Source organism: Penicillium brevicompactum, assembly GCF_028827555.1.
Source record: "Penicillium brevicompactum strain IBT 35665 chromosome Unknown utg000001l_segment0_segment0, whole genome shotgun sequence".
Lineage (NCBI taxonomy): Eukaryota > Fungi > Ascomycota > Eurotiomycetes > Eurotiales > Aspergillaceae > Penicillium > Penicillium brevicompactum.
The window spans coordinates 7,224,722-7,239,009 of record NW_026623203.1 but is presented as its reverse complement, the minus strand read 5'-3'; the positions used below and the strand labels follow the sequence as shown (position 1 = coordinate 7,239,009).

At 52.4% G+C, this 14,288-nt stretch overlaps 6 protein-coding genes across 6 annotated transcripts; 4 read left to right on the top strand and 2 right to left on the bottom strand.

The window, feature by feature from the left end:
• Positions 1–31: 31 nt before the first annotated feature.
• On the top strand, positions 32–1,066 carry N7506_002338 (glycosyltransferase family 32 protein; the record flags this gene model as incomplete). The annotated part of the gene is made up of 1 exon (XM_056951634.1): positions 32–1,066. One exon carries the CDS (start codon positions 32–34, stop codon positions 1,064–1,066), a length of 1,035 nt encoding a protein of 344 aa, XP_056817549.1.
• An 832-nt stretch (positions 1,067–1,898) lies between these two features.
• On the bottom strand, positions 1,899–3,158 carry N7506_002337 (uncharacterized protein; the record flags this gene model as incomplete). Its single annotated transcript, XM_056951633.1, has 5 exons — positions 1,899–2,063; positions 2,118–2,219; positions 2,349–2,648; positions 2,704–2,732; positions 2,840–3,158. The coding sequence occupies 5 exons, from the start codon at positions 3,156–3,158 to the stop codon at positions 1,899–1,901; spliced, it is 915 nt and encodes a 304-aa protein (XP_056817548.1).
• Positions 3,159–3,562: 404 nt separating this feature from the next.
• Positions 3,563–6,008, top strand: N7506_002336 (putative DUF21 and CBS domain protein (Mam3); the record flags this gene model as incomplete). The annotated part of the gene is made up of 2 exons (XM_056951632.1): positions 3,563–3,817; positions 3,888–6,008. 2 exons carry the CDS (start codon positions 3,563–3,565, stop codon positions 6,006–6,008), a joined length of 2,376 nt encoding a protein of 791 aa, XP_056817547.1.
• Positions 6,009–6,737: 729 nt separating this feature from the next.
• Positions 6,738–8,184, bottom strand: N7506_002335 (putative C2H2 finger domain protein; the record flags this gene model as incomplete). The annotated part of the gene is made up of 3 exons (XM_056951631.1): positions 6,738–6,755; positions 6,810–8,007; positions 8,072–8,184. The coding sequence occupies 3 exons, from the start codon at positions 8,182–8,184 to the stop codon at positions 6,738–6,740; spliced, it is 1,329 nt and encodes a 442-aa protein (XP_056817546.1).
• Positions 8,185–8,735: 551 nt separating this feature from the next.
• Positions 8,736–12,855, top strand: N7506_002334 (HECT domain protein; the record flags this gene model as incomplete). The annotated part of the gene is made up of 3 exons (XM_056951630.1): positions 8,736–8,929; positions 9,013–12,679; positions 12,733–12,855. 3 exons carry the CDS (start codon positions 8,736–8,738, stop codon positions 12,853–12,855), a joined length of 3,984 nt encoding a protein of 1,327 aa, XP_056817545.1.
• Positions 12,856–13,217: 362 nt separating this feature from the next.
• N7506_002333 (uncharacterized protein) lies at positions 13,218–14,286 on the top strand (the record flags this gene model as incomplete). Its single annotated transcript, XM_056951629.1, has 4 exons — positions 13,218–13,253; positions 13,368–13,703; positions 13,784–13,946; positions 13,997–14,286. 4 exons carry the CDS (start codon positions 13,218–13,220, stop codon positions 14,284–14,286), a joined length of 825 nt encoding a protein of 274 aa, XP_056817544.1.
• Positions 14,287–14,288: the final 2 nt, after the last annotated feature.

The following is a 14,288-nucleotide window of genomic DNA, read 5'->3' as shown; positions in this document are numbered from 1 at the left end:
TCATCCTCTGAGAGGTTCCGCCGCCTCCAACATGGGAAGATATCATTACCTTTTAGGGCTACTGCTCCTATTCGTGTCTTCATTCCTCTGGTTCACCTCAACTCTTGGCGGAGAGCCAGAGCCATCGACCATTGCCCTCACCTATGGCTCTTGCGATTGCCCAGGCGATGGTGCAAACGGCACCGCTTCAAAAACCGACGTCAATCCTTCTCAATCCTCAGACATCGCAACTGAAACCGAGACCTCGCCACCGCCTCGGCCATCGAGTTACCTCCCAATCACCAATACTTATGACAATGCGCAAGCTACATTCCCGTTGAAGCTGTGGCAAAAGTCCGGTTCAAGAGGCATTGACCCAGACCGCTGGGGCAACGTGCAAAGCTGGCTCATACAAAACCCTACACTTCGACATGAAATTCTCAGCGACGGAAGCGCCGATGAGTACGTCCGCGACAACTTCGCCGATTTCCCCGAAATCCGAGACCTCTATCTTTCATTACCGGTGCCGATTCTGAAAGCCGACCTGCTACGGCAACTCATTCTCTACAACGATGGCGGTATCTGGAGCGATCTAGACGTGACGTGCCACAAGCCAATCGACACATGGATTCCGGAGGAATACCGGGGCCGAACAAACGTGGTGGTGGGCTTGGAATTCGACGGATCACAATTCGCCAGCTGGACAGTGATGAGCAAGCCCAAAACAAGCCACGGAGTTGCCGTGGTCAAATACGTTGTGGAGAAACTGCAAGCCTCTGCCGCAGAGCACGGACACACCACTGCCGAACTCAACATGACCATGATTTCAGATGTCGTGGATGTGACGGGCCCCCAAGCAATGACTGTGGCCCTGCTGCGCAACTTGGAGCAGGAAATGGGTGTGCCGGTAGGACGTGCGAATATCACCAATATAATGAAGCCGACACTGCTACATGATGTGCTCGTGCTGCCCAATGCGGCGTTTGCTTCTTTGCAGGCCGGACATCCTGAAGATCGAGGCCCATATCTCGTTGAGCATCATTACGCCGGTTCTTGGAAGAATGCCCACGGGGGTGAGAGGCAATGACATGCAAATTGTACACAGGGATAGAATATACAATGCACAATGCACTAAACACATAATCAAATAGGAAATTCAATTCTGCAGGCACTGGGGAGCCAAGGTTCCCCACACGGGCCGAAAAGCTTAATCAACATTGAGTCTATCAATCCATTGTGCCGGTACCAATGTAAGTCATTCACTCCTTGTAGGTTAATAGCTGGTAGTAAGTAAGGCCAATTGTTTTGGTGTTCTCCAGAATGGTGTGGGAGGGTCGCTCCTTCCTTTCGTGGTGGCTCTCAACGAGGAAGGCCCGCGTGTCTGTCTTGTTTATCTTCACTCTCGTCTCACTTCTTCTTCTTCTCTCTCCCCAAGTTACCCACAAAGCTTTTTTTTTCTTCTTCGTCTTCACTATCGTCTTCTTTTTTTTTTCTCAAAAAACAATAATGAAGAACCTTGTTGTAATCGCCACTCTCGTGGCAGTGACCCTCGCTGCTCTCTTCCGGGAGGTAGCTGGGCACCTCGCGGCGGTCCTGTGTTGTGCCGTTCTCGCGATGAAGATTCTCAAGTAAGTCTCACTAATCAGTGATGCCTCTCATCTTGCCCTCTCTCATCGTATGCTCACTCGCGGGGTCATCTCTGATCATGCACTCTCTCACCTTGCCCTCTCTCATCATTCCCTTCCCCACCCAATGAGAGTTGGCATGAAGAGAGTATCAGGCGATTTGGACCTGATATCTCTCTCACTGACTTTCCCATCCTGCCCCTCCTCCCCTACCCACGCCATGTCCTCGAGGACGTGTCAGGTGACTTTCCTTGAGACCCCAGCACATATCAAACGCGCCAAGATGAAACTCAACTAACCATTAACAGCACCACCGGAGAGGACGCCGCGTGGAAAGATGTGAAGGATGAGGTTGAACGACTCCGCGGGGAGAACGCCCAGCTTCGGAACGGCGAAGCATCTCGCGTGAAAGCCTTCGATCGCTTCAAGGAGGAGCAATACCTCTTGCGGTCGAAGGAACTGTCAGCGTACCAGCACCAGGTCCAGACATTCCGCGAGATGGCCAATTGCTACCGAGAGGATGAACGTCGCCTGATCACCGACGCCTCGAAGTGGCGCCGCCTGTACGATGAACTGCGTGCCAAAAACCCCGGAGAGGAGACATTTGATGTTCGACTAACCGAGTTGACGACTGCCAACCGGGCACTGACGGACGAGAATGCCGGGATGAAGCAAGACATTTGCCGCCTCCAGTCCCAGCTCGAGGCCGCACTTCTCCCGAAGCACCCGTCAGTTGCCACCGACAACTCGACCATTGCCGACCGCGACCAGCTCCAGGAGCACACAAACGCCCAGCTTCAGGCCGCTTGCCAGGAAAATGTGAACCTGCACCAGGAAGTCCAGAACCTGCGCGCGGAGAATCAGGACCTGTGTCAACGCAACTCCGTCATGCTCGCTGAGGGAATCTCGCTCTTCAACAGCCAAGAAACATTGAAGGGCGAGTATCAGGGATTGACCCGCCGTCTCGAGACCTTGTCCCAGCAGGGTCAAGAGAACCAATCCCTGAGGGTGGAATGTGCCGACTTGTCTTCCAAACTCGCGACTCTGTCCCAGCAGAGTGCGTTGAGTCAGCAAGTCGCTGCCACCTCCCGAAACGAACATGACGCGCTGAAGCGAGAGGTCGCGCGCCTACAGGCATTGGAGGTCAAACATGAGGGGGAGACGACGGAGATGAAGAAGGCAAGCGAGGCGGAAATGGTGGCTCTGCGTCGTCAAGCATTCGACTGGTCACGGACCAAGCTTGAGGAGCAAGAGAAGGCTCTGCGGGCAGAATTCGCCGCACAGCTGACTCAAACTTCTCAAGCCCGTGGTCCAGTCGGTGCCCAGGCCACCGTTGAAGCTGAGCTTGAGCAGCAAGTCAAGAACCTGCTGGAAGAGAAGGAGGCCCTTAAGCAGCAACTGACCGCGGCGGAGTTTTCGTCCAAGACTCAAGCCGAACTCGCCAAATTTCACCACCAAGGTCAGGTGCGAGCTGAGGGAGATGCCCAGGACAGCGTCAAGAAGTTCTGGATGCTGGATGAGAAGCTGAAGACGGTCAACGACCAACACAAGCATCTCCAGACAATGCACGACGACTTGTCACAGCTCTACCTATCCACCAAGCGCGAGCGAGATGCGATGCGGACGGAGATTAGCCAACTCCAGAAGCTGGTGCCCCAATGATGACGGAGTAGCTGCGGGTGTGACCTTGGCGTTTCGGGTGCTGACTGATGCAACCCGCCCTGGTCCCCAGCTTCCCTTCGATTTCAATTCAATTCATCTTGGGGCTTCATCGACGCTCCTTGGCGTGATAGCGTTCTTTACTCTCTTCTTCCTTCTTCCCTCCCGACCCCTTTCTACCAGTTCCCCTTCCTTCACATCTTGTTTGCCCAGCTACCTGCCCACCCCCTCTCCCCACCTCTCCCCTCACTGCAGCCAGCGGTTAGATCGCAGCATGTCCCGATAATCACTTTGCGCCCATGACTTCCCCACGATTTCGTTTGCTTGCTGCTCGGCCTGTGATGCTGAGTCTGGCCAAGCTTTTTTTCATTGCCATTGCGCAAATTCCATTCGCTGCGGCTGCGCCCGTCCTCTCGCCACTATTTCTTTCCGCCGACGCAGAACCACCAAAAGAACCGAGCGATCCAAACCTATGGCTTTATTTGGGTATTTCAGCTGCTCTTGTCCTCAGTGGAGGTGCATTTGCTGGACTTACCATTGCTCTGATGGGACAGGTAAGCTTTCAATCCCAATCGGCGAACTTCTCCGACCATTCCAACTGACTGTTGTTGCTTTGTGATTTAGGATGAAGTCTACCTCCAAGTTATCCAGACGTCAGGCGAAGGGCCCGAACGCAAAAACGCAGCCAGTGTTCTCAACCTCCTAAAGCACGGAAAACACTGGGTTCTTGTCACCCTCCTTCTCAGTAACGTCATCACAAATGAGACCTTACCCATCGTCCTCGACCGCACACTTGGTGGCGGCTGGCCTGCAGTACTAGGAAGCACGGCCCTGATCGTCATATTCGGCGAGGTCGTCCCACAATCGATATGCGTTCGTTATGGTCTTCCCATCGGGGCCTGGATGGCTCCATGTGTCTTGGGTTTGATGTACCTCATGTCTCCGGTCGCTTGGCCAATCGCAAAACTCCTCGACCGACTCCTCGGTGAAGATCACGGCACCATCTACAAAAAAGCCGGCTTGAAAACGCTCGTCACCCTCCACAAAACCTTGGGCGAAGCCGGAGAACAACTTAACTCCGATGAAGTCACCATCATCAGCGCCGTGCTTGACCTCAAGGAGAAGTCAGTCGGCAGCATCATGACACCCATGGAGGATGTCTTCACCATGTCCGCAGACACTGTTCTGGATGAACGCACCATGGACCTCATTCTATCCCAAGGCTACTCTCGCATCCCTATCCACGCACCCGATAACGCAATGAACTTCGTTGGCATGCTCTTGGTCAAAATGCTGATCACATACGACCCTGAGGATTGCAAGCGAGTTCGCGAATTTGCTCTCGCCACACTTCCCGAAACACGCCCAGAGACAAGTTGTCTCGACATTGTCAATTTCTTCCAAGAGGGCAAGTCACACATGGTACTTGTCTCCGAATACCCCAGCGAGGATCGCGGCGCTCTCGGAGTTGTCACACTTGAAGACGTGATTGAAGAATTGATCGGAGAAGAAATCATTGATGAATCTGATGTGTTTATCGATGTTCACAAAGCCATCAGGCGCATGGCCCCTGCGCCGAAATCCCGTGTTCCCAAAGGCAAAATTGTCGAGGAACCCCCATTGAATGCCTCTGTCATTTCCGACGGCAACTTGATTGATGCGGACGCTGTCCAACCTTCGTCTCTCCCCAAACCTTCCGACTTGATCCGACGCCGCAGCTCCGTGGAAGCACCCCTCCCCCGCTTCCAACTCCGCAAGACGAATGCCGATATCAGTTCCACTGCAACGGACGGGTGGGTCACACAGATGGGCACGACTGATGCAATTCGAGAACACCTCAAGCATCTTGGCCCCTCAAACCTGGCCAGTCGGCCCAGACAAACTCGCTATCATGCCGTCAAAATCAAACGCAATGGCACTTCTCCTTCTCGCTCCGCTCAAACCGAAAACGACTCTGCGCAGAGTATCTCCGACTCTCAAAAACTTCTCCAATCGTCCACAGCCTACCAAGGCGGCATCGGCGCAGGCCTGCTCAGCTCAGCTGGTCCTGACGCTAAAGACGGTGCACATGCCCTGAAAATCGGCTATGGAACGATTTCTTCATCCGACAATGTGAGCAAAGGAACCAGCGCCCAACAATTCAAGGATCTCCCTCATGTCTCCATTCCCGAGGCTGTCCGCGAGGAACATGAAGACCAAACGCGTTCTGGGTTGACGCGCGAGGCTAGTAGTGTTCTTCAAGGACCCGATGACTACGAACCCCCCGAATACCACGAAAACCAACCGCGTTCTGAGTTGACGCGAGAGGCTAGTAGGGTCACTGCGCAAGAATACGAAGACCCGACGCGTTCTGGGTTGACGCCGAAGGCTAGTAGTACAGAAGGCAGCATCAAATCTTCCGACTCGCCGACAGGCTTCCCCTACCATCACCGTGGACCGGCACGCAGTGGCAGCATCACTGAACAGGTTGTGGATGTGAACGGCATTCGCAAAGTTGTTCTCCACGCCAACTGCTCCAGCTCCTCAGAAGGTGAATCTCATCAATCCGGCCATCACCACAGTCTCAAGCATTCGTCCTCGGGCCAAAGTCACACAGACGGCACGGCCCTCGAGACCGACGATGCAAAACCTCAAAGCCAGGATGGCATGTTGTCGAAGATCAAAAAACGCCGCCGTCGCAAGAAGCACGGTAAGGCTTCCAAATCTGCAGATGGTCCCTCGGAGGATCAACCATTATTGTATTGAGAATTTCTTGTTCGGGGACTCGTGCGATTGCATGAGTATTCCCTTTGATTTGTTATGATTAGGAGCAGATGTTACTAAATATCATTTTTTCATGATTGCTTCCCATCTTCTGTCTTTCCAGTAGGCCTTTCTTTCAGTGTGTAGTCTTCCAAAAATTTGGACGGTCTTTCGAACAGTCTTCCTTGCCTTCCAGGCTGTACTGAAACACTATACTCTTATCTATCATCTATTTACGTGGATTGGATAATTACGAGGGCGAAGATGGTTGTGCAAATGCATCTTTTGGTCCTAAGATACTAAGCTTGTCCCAATGGGCTCTAGATAACGCATGAAAATGACGGTGCAAGGATGGCACCGATACACAGGTGTATGCAACAAACAATCGCTATCCATGAAAATGTCCTTCGTAATTTTGTTGAGCGGTCAATGAGGCCTCGCTAAAACCAGCCGGGTTGAGAGACTCAATCGAAATTGAGAAAAACCTCCAGCTTGGAAAGAGTACCTCATGTGATATTTTGGTTGATCAGTCGAAAGGCTCTCGCAAGCCCATGATTTGCCGAGATCCAAGCAGTCTTGAGACACGCGAGTAACAGGCGTGCAACTGGAAGAACTGCGGACATTGGTGGTGGAGATTCTGGCGAGAGTTGTGTGGATGGCGTCGAGGAGACGATGCCGAGAATGAGAGCCGATCGATCGTTGTGCCTTCCCATTGGCGGTGTAACGAGGTGATCATTGCAGAAGGGGGTCCTGAGAATAGGTTAGTGTTGTGTGCAATGCTTTAAGAATCCAGGTTAGACTTACGCGGTAGTGCTTCTGGTGGTTGTTGGCTCTTTGGACGCGCGCATGCATGCGGTTCTCTGCGCGATGGGCACGGGTTGTCTCGCGGCGCTCTTTGGTGAGAGCAGTCTGTTTTTGCTCGTCGGTAGCCTTGATCATGCCCAGACCACCGTTGGCGCGGGTGGTGATAGCACGGTGATGGTTGTTACGGACGCGGGCCTTGTCCTCCTCGATTTCACCATTTTCAATAGCAAGCTGGCGGGCAGCTCGTTCTGAAGGTGTCATGTAGTTGTGCATGTTCTGACGGTAGTACTTGGCCAGCGAGCGATGACCGACACTCTTGCCAGAAGCAAGGTGAAGCTCAAAGTCTTCCTCGTAGGCGCCTGCTGGGCCACGGTAGTTCTCAAGATCATCCTCGTCGTCAGATCCGGAACTCTCAGTCTCCCACCCTTGGTCTTCTCCATCCCCGTTGACCTTGACACCACCGCTTGCGGGCGATGAGTCGTCTTCATCATCATCGTATGTGCTGCGGAAATCGTAGTACTGTCCAATCTCGACCTGCTCATCTTCGGTCTCGAAGGCAATTCTGCAGTGGCTCTTATCACGCATGTGAGTTCGAATGGCTTCCGCGGTGTTGCGCATAGTGTGGCAAAGGAGACATTCAAAGTTTTCGGTAATCTTGCGCCAGAGGTAGTGGATGAGGCCATCGATATCAGCGAGGTACTTCTGCTCAGGAATGAACATTCCGTGATCTTTGCGCATGTGTTCCACGTTGGTGTGAATGTCGCTGGAGTCGGTCTTGCAGAACAGGCAGAGAGATGGGGAGAATTCAATCTTGTTGCCATCCTCCTCAGCGTCAACATCAACATCCTCATCGCCCTCATCAATGGTGGCCGACTTGAGGTTTTCGGTGACCTTGGACACGTCGTTGTCGCTAGCCTTGTTGACGGGCTCTCCGAGAGAAAAGGCGGAGCTTTGGACAGAAGCGTTATCACCGTCCTTGCGAAGGTGGGCTTCGCGTTGCTTGTGCTTGGAGCTGTTGATGTGGTTCTTGTAAGAGTTCTCGCTGTAGAACGCCTTGTTGCATGTGTGGCAAGTCTTCTCGTAAGAGGCCTTAGCAGCGGCTTCGTTGGACACGGCCTTGGCGGCAAGGACCTTTTCGTTAAAGGTTTCGAGGGTAACGGGGGGCAAAGAAGCCATGCGACGCTTCATGTTGTAGTGACTGACAGTAACAGATCAGCCTTTATGATTTTTTATTTTTTTTTGTTAGCAAAAAAAAAACTTACTGCCAATCTTTCCGCATGTGATCCCTTTGCGCATCGCTGCGGTGGAAGCCAACGAGACAGGTGTTGCAAGTGTATTGCAGGGCTGCTGCAGAGTCTTCAGGAGTCGCAGACATTTTGCTGGTTTGGTGGTTGTCTATGGTTGAAAGGGTGGGTTTTTCCTGTGTGGGATGAATATTTGATGTAGGCGGGGTACAGATGAAGGCTCTGTCTAGGCCTATTTCGAGCGAAATTTGGAAAACGCAAGTTGGAAGTGGTGGAGCAAGTGAGTGGATGGTGCGCGACCACAGTGGAAGTCAAAAGAAAGAGCAAACAGCTTCAATAATCAGTCTTTATGGCCCAAATCGACTGTTGTCTGCGGTTGACTACCGGCGCCGAATATGTTTCTTATCGGCTCTGAGCGCGGGCTAAGCCTATCTGGGTAAGTGTGGCATCATATCAGTATTACTCATCACGAAAGAGGCTGAGTCATTTCCGGATAAACTCGGCCCGGTGGATTTTGGCGCCGAGGTGGGTCTCAACGCCTAAGGCGTCCTACGATGATATCAGGTGAGCTGGAGCCTGTCGCGAACTCCGACACGGAATCGGTCCACGATCATCATAATCTTTCTTGCATATCTTCTTTTGTGCTTTCTTGCCTTATGGACATGCTACTATCTATTTGAAAATGACGAGGCTCCGCGGAGGTTCCATGGATTCCCCAGATATCGCGCGGTCCTCCGGCCACAGACGATCGCACAGTTATCGGTCGAAGCTCCCACCGAACGCACCCGAGATTTTGACACAGAATACCATTGAAGTCTCAGACTCTTCGCGGGTACTTCCACGATATCGAGATGACCGAAGGCGCAAGTTCAACGGGTTGGTGCGAAGGTGAGCAAAGCACAGAGGCATTGATCCGAATCCCCTATTCCCGCATCATACTGATCAGATTCGCGGCAAAGGTACAAAGCGCAACTCCTACACGGCTGCGAGAACCCCGGATGTCAGAACCCAACATGTGCTAGTTGTCGCCGAAGAACCAGCGAAGGCCCATATCGTCGATATACGGAACTAAGCGCGCGGACTCTGGCTTGCTACCTGGCAAGCTTAGATGATGCAGAGGCTGGCCTTTGCTTGAATGCTCCGAAATCCCCACCTCAGTTTCAGCCGTTGGATTTACATCGCGTTTCCATGCGCCGAGCCCGGTTCTTCCAGATGGAAGAGGCCGGGGAATTGACGACCCCGGTCCCGAAGCCAGAACATGGAAATCAGTTGACAAATGACGCGAGCTCCGCTCAGAAGGATTTGTCTAAGTCAAGTGGGCCAGAACTGGCGTCGCCTCAAACCACAGGCACCAACCAACAAGAGCTCGACCGCATCCAATGCCAACAAATCGACCACATGCCGGGACTGGAACCCAAAGATCCCAAATCCTTCACACAAAACTTGTTTGATACATTATCTCTCAGGATGGTTGAATGGCTGCCCTTGCGTCGCGGAACAGTGTCCTCTGAACCAAAGCTTGAGCCTCAACCTCCCAAAGCCACCGCCCAAAGCCCACCTGCTGCCGGAAAGGGCTCGCACGGGGACAAACCATCAAGTAGGCCGAAGAAAGAGGCACAGAGATCCAAAAGTCCAAAGAACCCCGGTTCTCAGCCTCGTACCCCTTCGTCTCGAACATCGGGGTCTCAGCCGCCTGCAGTAGAGCTCAAGCTTCAGAACCAACACGTCAAGCGAGTATCTATACCCGATGTCGAGAATTGGCATCAGAGCCCACGATCCAGTCTTGATGAGAAGAAGAGACCAGAGTTCAACAAGAAGGTTCCAGTGGCTACAGATGAATTCCATCCTATGTCTCCTCCAGCATTAAAGCATCGCCCACAGAAGCATCGTGGAAGGATTGACGAGGTTGAGTCCGTTCCTCTAAAAGAAAGACGCAAAACCCAACGGCGTGTCTCCTGGGATAGCGATAAACTTTTAAATGAAGTCTCCCCTGTGAAGAATCCAGCAGGCACAGATGTCATTACTCCTTTACCACCTCCTCATTACTCCCCTCGTCCTCCCAGTGAACACAATACTGAACATTCTCCCGTTGAGGAGCTTCCAGACACCATTCCGCTGGCCCAAACCATTACCCACTTTACTCCAGAGATCATCAACGCCCTCTCCCAGGTTATTATAGAAACTGAAGAAGATGCCGAATCCTGGAGGGAAGAGGTTGACCATATTCAATCCACTGGCAGCTTTGAACAACCAGAGTGGCGCTTTGCGACTCTGCGCCAGCGAGAGGTCTTTCCTTATATCGCCCAAAGCACATTTTTCGTGTTGAGCAGCCCCCGGCAACTCTTGCTTTCGTTTGGTACCGACCCTGAAAATATACACGGAGTCAACTCCAATGGCCTTGACGTTTTGCATTTGCGTGTGTCACTGCAACGTCTGATACAAATTTGTCCATGGGACATTGCGTTGCATAGTCTATGGGGCTCTCTCGACCGACTGTTCATTCCTCCTAGTGAATTTACATCTTCTGGAAGGCCATCCCGTCGGTCTTCTCGAAGCTCTACCATGACTGGGCCTACAGCTTCGGTCGTTCCACGGCGAATTTCAGGGTCCAACAACGAAGAGTATCTGTCTGACCAAGAAGCAGCGTACATCTCAACGATTGCACTATTCACATTGGTGAGCTCCATGCCGGAAATGAACATGGCGACATGGCGGGCGGTTGTGCAAATGCGTGCTAAGGGATCTGTTGCGTCATTTTCGGACATGCGCAAGCTTCCCTCTCATAACTCCAAGCAAGCCGTTGAAGTCACAGACAGGCTTGAACATGAGTTAGGCTTGCGCTTGATTACCCGGCTTGTGCGTGCTATCACCGCACGACTGGCATATTTTGAGATTTCAAAGGCTCGTCGGGCGTATGAAGTTGACCAGCCCAAACAGCGCAGGGTGAGTGTACTCGACCGCGTGGTCGATCATTTGAGTGATTATCATAATTCGCATGCTGCTGGCAGCAATGAATCCATCAACCCGGCGTCGCTTCTCGTTGAATGGCTACGGACTCTTTTCTTGCGCGAATGGGATGGCAATCCCGAAATGGCCCGCAGTGGCCCTGCTGGAGGTGCCATTCAGATCCTGTCGTCGCTGTACAAAGCACGAAATAGGCTTGGTCTTTCTCCCGAAGAATTCCATACACCCCTTCTCACAGAGCGGCTGGACCCTCTGGACATGCCCGTGGCATGGGTTGGGAGAATCGCAAACAACCGAACGATGTATCTACTATCATACCCTTTCCTCTTCCCTCCATCCTCTCTTGTCATATATTTCCGCGCCTTGAATTACTCTGCCATGACCAAGTCATACGAGGCTGCCATGACCACCACCAGGCACGTCACTCAGACTGCTTTCGGTGCTATTCAAATCGCAGATGATTCTCGGCTCCTCACTCGCATGAAAACATCCATGTCAACATATCTCGTTATCGCTGTTCGTCGTGACAACATTCTTTCCGATGCCCTTAGTCAATTGTGGCGGCGCGAAAAGCGAGAACTGATGCGACCCTTGAAAGTACAAATGGGTATGGACGAGGGCGAAGAAGGCCTCGACCATGGTGGTGTTCAGCAGGAGTTCTTCCGTGTTCTAATTGGCCAAGCGTTCGATCCGTGCTATGGCATGTTCACGATCGATACTCGGCATCGAGTGTCTTGGTTCCAGCCCTGTTCACTTGAGCCACTTTATAAATTCGAGCTGATCGGGTTGCTGATGTCGATCGCAATTTTCAATGGCCTAACACTTCCTTTGAACCTCCCCATTGCGTTCTACCGCAAGGTATTAGGGTTGAAGGTGAAGACCTTGGAGCACATTCGGGATGGATGGCCAGAACTCAGCTCGGGCCTGGACACATTGCTGACGTGGAAGGACGGCGATGTCGGTGACATCTTTACTCGCACCTACGAGTTCAGCTTCGAAGCCTTTGGCAAGATTGAGACGGTAGATATGCAAAAGGTTGGCCGTGATTCCCCTTGGCCGTCGTCTAGCAAACCAGACCCTATCGCAGGGTCGAGTGCGTGGATAGACATTCCCAACTACGAAAATAATGCAGCTACCACTCCGCCATCCCCCATGACAACTGTATCCATCGATGCTGGAACCTCTTCAGACTCGGTCCAGGCTACCAAGTCAGTCACCGGGGTCTTCTCTTCGCAGCCCCTCACCCCTCTAGCTGAGGAAGAAGCTGCTCTTGTCACAAACGATACCCGACACCAGTTTGTGAAAGATTATATCTTCTGGCTCACAGACAAGTCCATCCGACCCCAATTTGAGGCTTTCCAGAGAGGGTTCAGCACATGCCTGGACCGGTCGGCTCTGTCTATCTTCTCCCCGGAGGCACTTAAAATGGTCGTGGAAGGTATCCAGAGTATCGATGTGGACGAGCTGGAGAACCACGTCCGGTATGATGGCGGCTTTGGGCCGAATCATCGTGTCATTCGTGATTTCTGGAGTGTTGTCCGGGAGTATCCCAATGAAAAGAAGGCTCAACTGCTGGAGTTCGTCACTGCTAGTGACCGAGTTCCTGTGAATGGAATTTCGAGCATCATGTTCGTGATCCAGAAAAATGGCGTGGGCGACCTGGTATGTGTTTTCTTTTTACCTCTATCATTACATATAACTAACTATCTCTCCAGCGTCTCCCTACCAGTTTGACATGCTTTGGGCGGTTGCTTCTACCGGAATATTCATCTCGAGAGGCATTGGCGGAGAAACTGGACAAGGCTCTTGACAATGCTCAAGGGTTCGGGGTTGCATGAAAAGTCTATACATATTTGTACATTGTAGCTCTCTAGCGTGTTAGCGTCGCAAATAGATCATTGGCCCAACGGGCAAATTCCTCACAAATCAGAGTTTCCTGCGGTCCATCCGCTCCCGTGCGGAGCTTTGGTTCGCCCTGACGTGGCGGAAAATATGAATCGGACTGCTGAGGTCCGATTTCTATGACTCTTTTCTCTTTCATCTACTCCGTACTACTTTTCGAGGCATATAGAGTCCCTTCTACCTCCCCGCCCCCACCTCCCGCGATAAGATTCGTAAGGGTCTTCTTCAACCTCGAGCTCCAATCCCTCCAGGCACGCTGAACACCATCCTCGAATTCGGTCCTTGCTACTTCATAACCATGGCACCTATCATTCATTGCGTCCGCCACGCTCAGGTATGTTCGCACATACCGTGCATTGATCGGCGTGCAGCGCAACTCGCAATTCCCGGAAGCCCAACCGGCACTTGATCCCGCGCCACGACCATTTGTTCAGTCTAACAATCGCAGGGTCTGCACAACCTCTGCACTGAGAACCATGTCATTCAGGATCCCCTCCTCACAGACCTCGGCCACGAGCAATGCCGCAAGCTGCGCGAGAGCTTCCCCCGCCACGCCAACATCGACCTGGTGACTGCCTCACCGCTTCGCCGTACCCTCTATACCGCACTTGAAAGCTTCACGCCCGTTTTCGAGGCAAAGCCTGATCTGAAAATTATCGCCCTTCCCGATATCCAGGAGACTTCGGACGTTGCGTGCGATACTGGAAGCGACCCTTCTGTTCTGAAGGAGGAGTTCACATCGGGTGTTGATTTGGATCTCGTGCGGGATGGGTGGAATAACAAGGTACTACTCTTTCTATACCGCGGGATAGCATCTTTTCTGCGGCGAGCTCCTTGAGAGACATGTCTAACAAGTTTGTACAGCAAACCGGTCCTTACGTACCAACCAACAAGGCGCTCAAGGAGCGCGCTCGCGCAGCCCGCCGGTGGCTGAAAGCCCGCCCGGAGAAGGAAATTGTCATGGTTACCCACGGTGGCTTTTTGCACTACTTCACCGAAGATTGGGAGGACAGCAGCCAGTTCCAAGGTATCTTGTGCATTGTGATGTTATTGCGGAACCTCACTAACGCTATACAGGCACCGGCTGGATCAACACCGAATACCGCACATACAAGTTCTCCGATGAGACACACACAGACGATCTAGAGGGATACACTTTGGATGGTGAAAATGCTTCCCTTGAGGAAACTGTTGACTCGCGGGAGCGCCGGGGCAAAAGCGGACCGATGGCGAGCCGTGAGGAACAAAAGCTCCTCTATAAGAAGGGTACTCAAGGCTGGGATGACCAAGGTTTGCAGATGAGTACTGCAGACCGGGAGGCTGCCAAGGTATCCGAAGGCAAGGAAGTCAACGGTGTCCGAGTATAGTC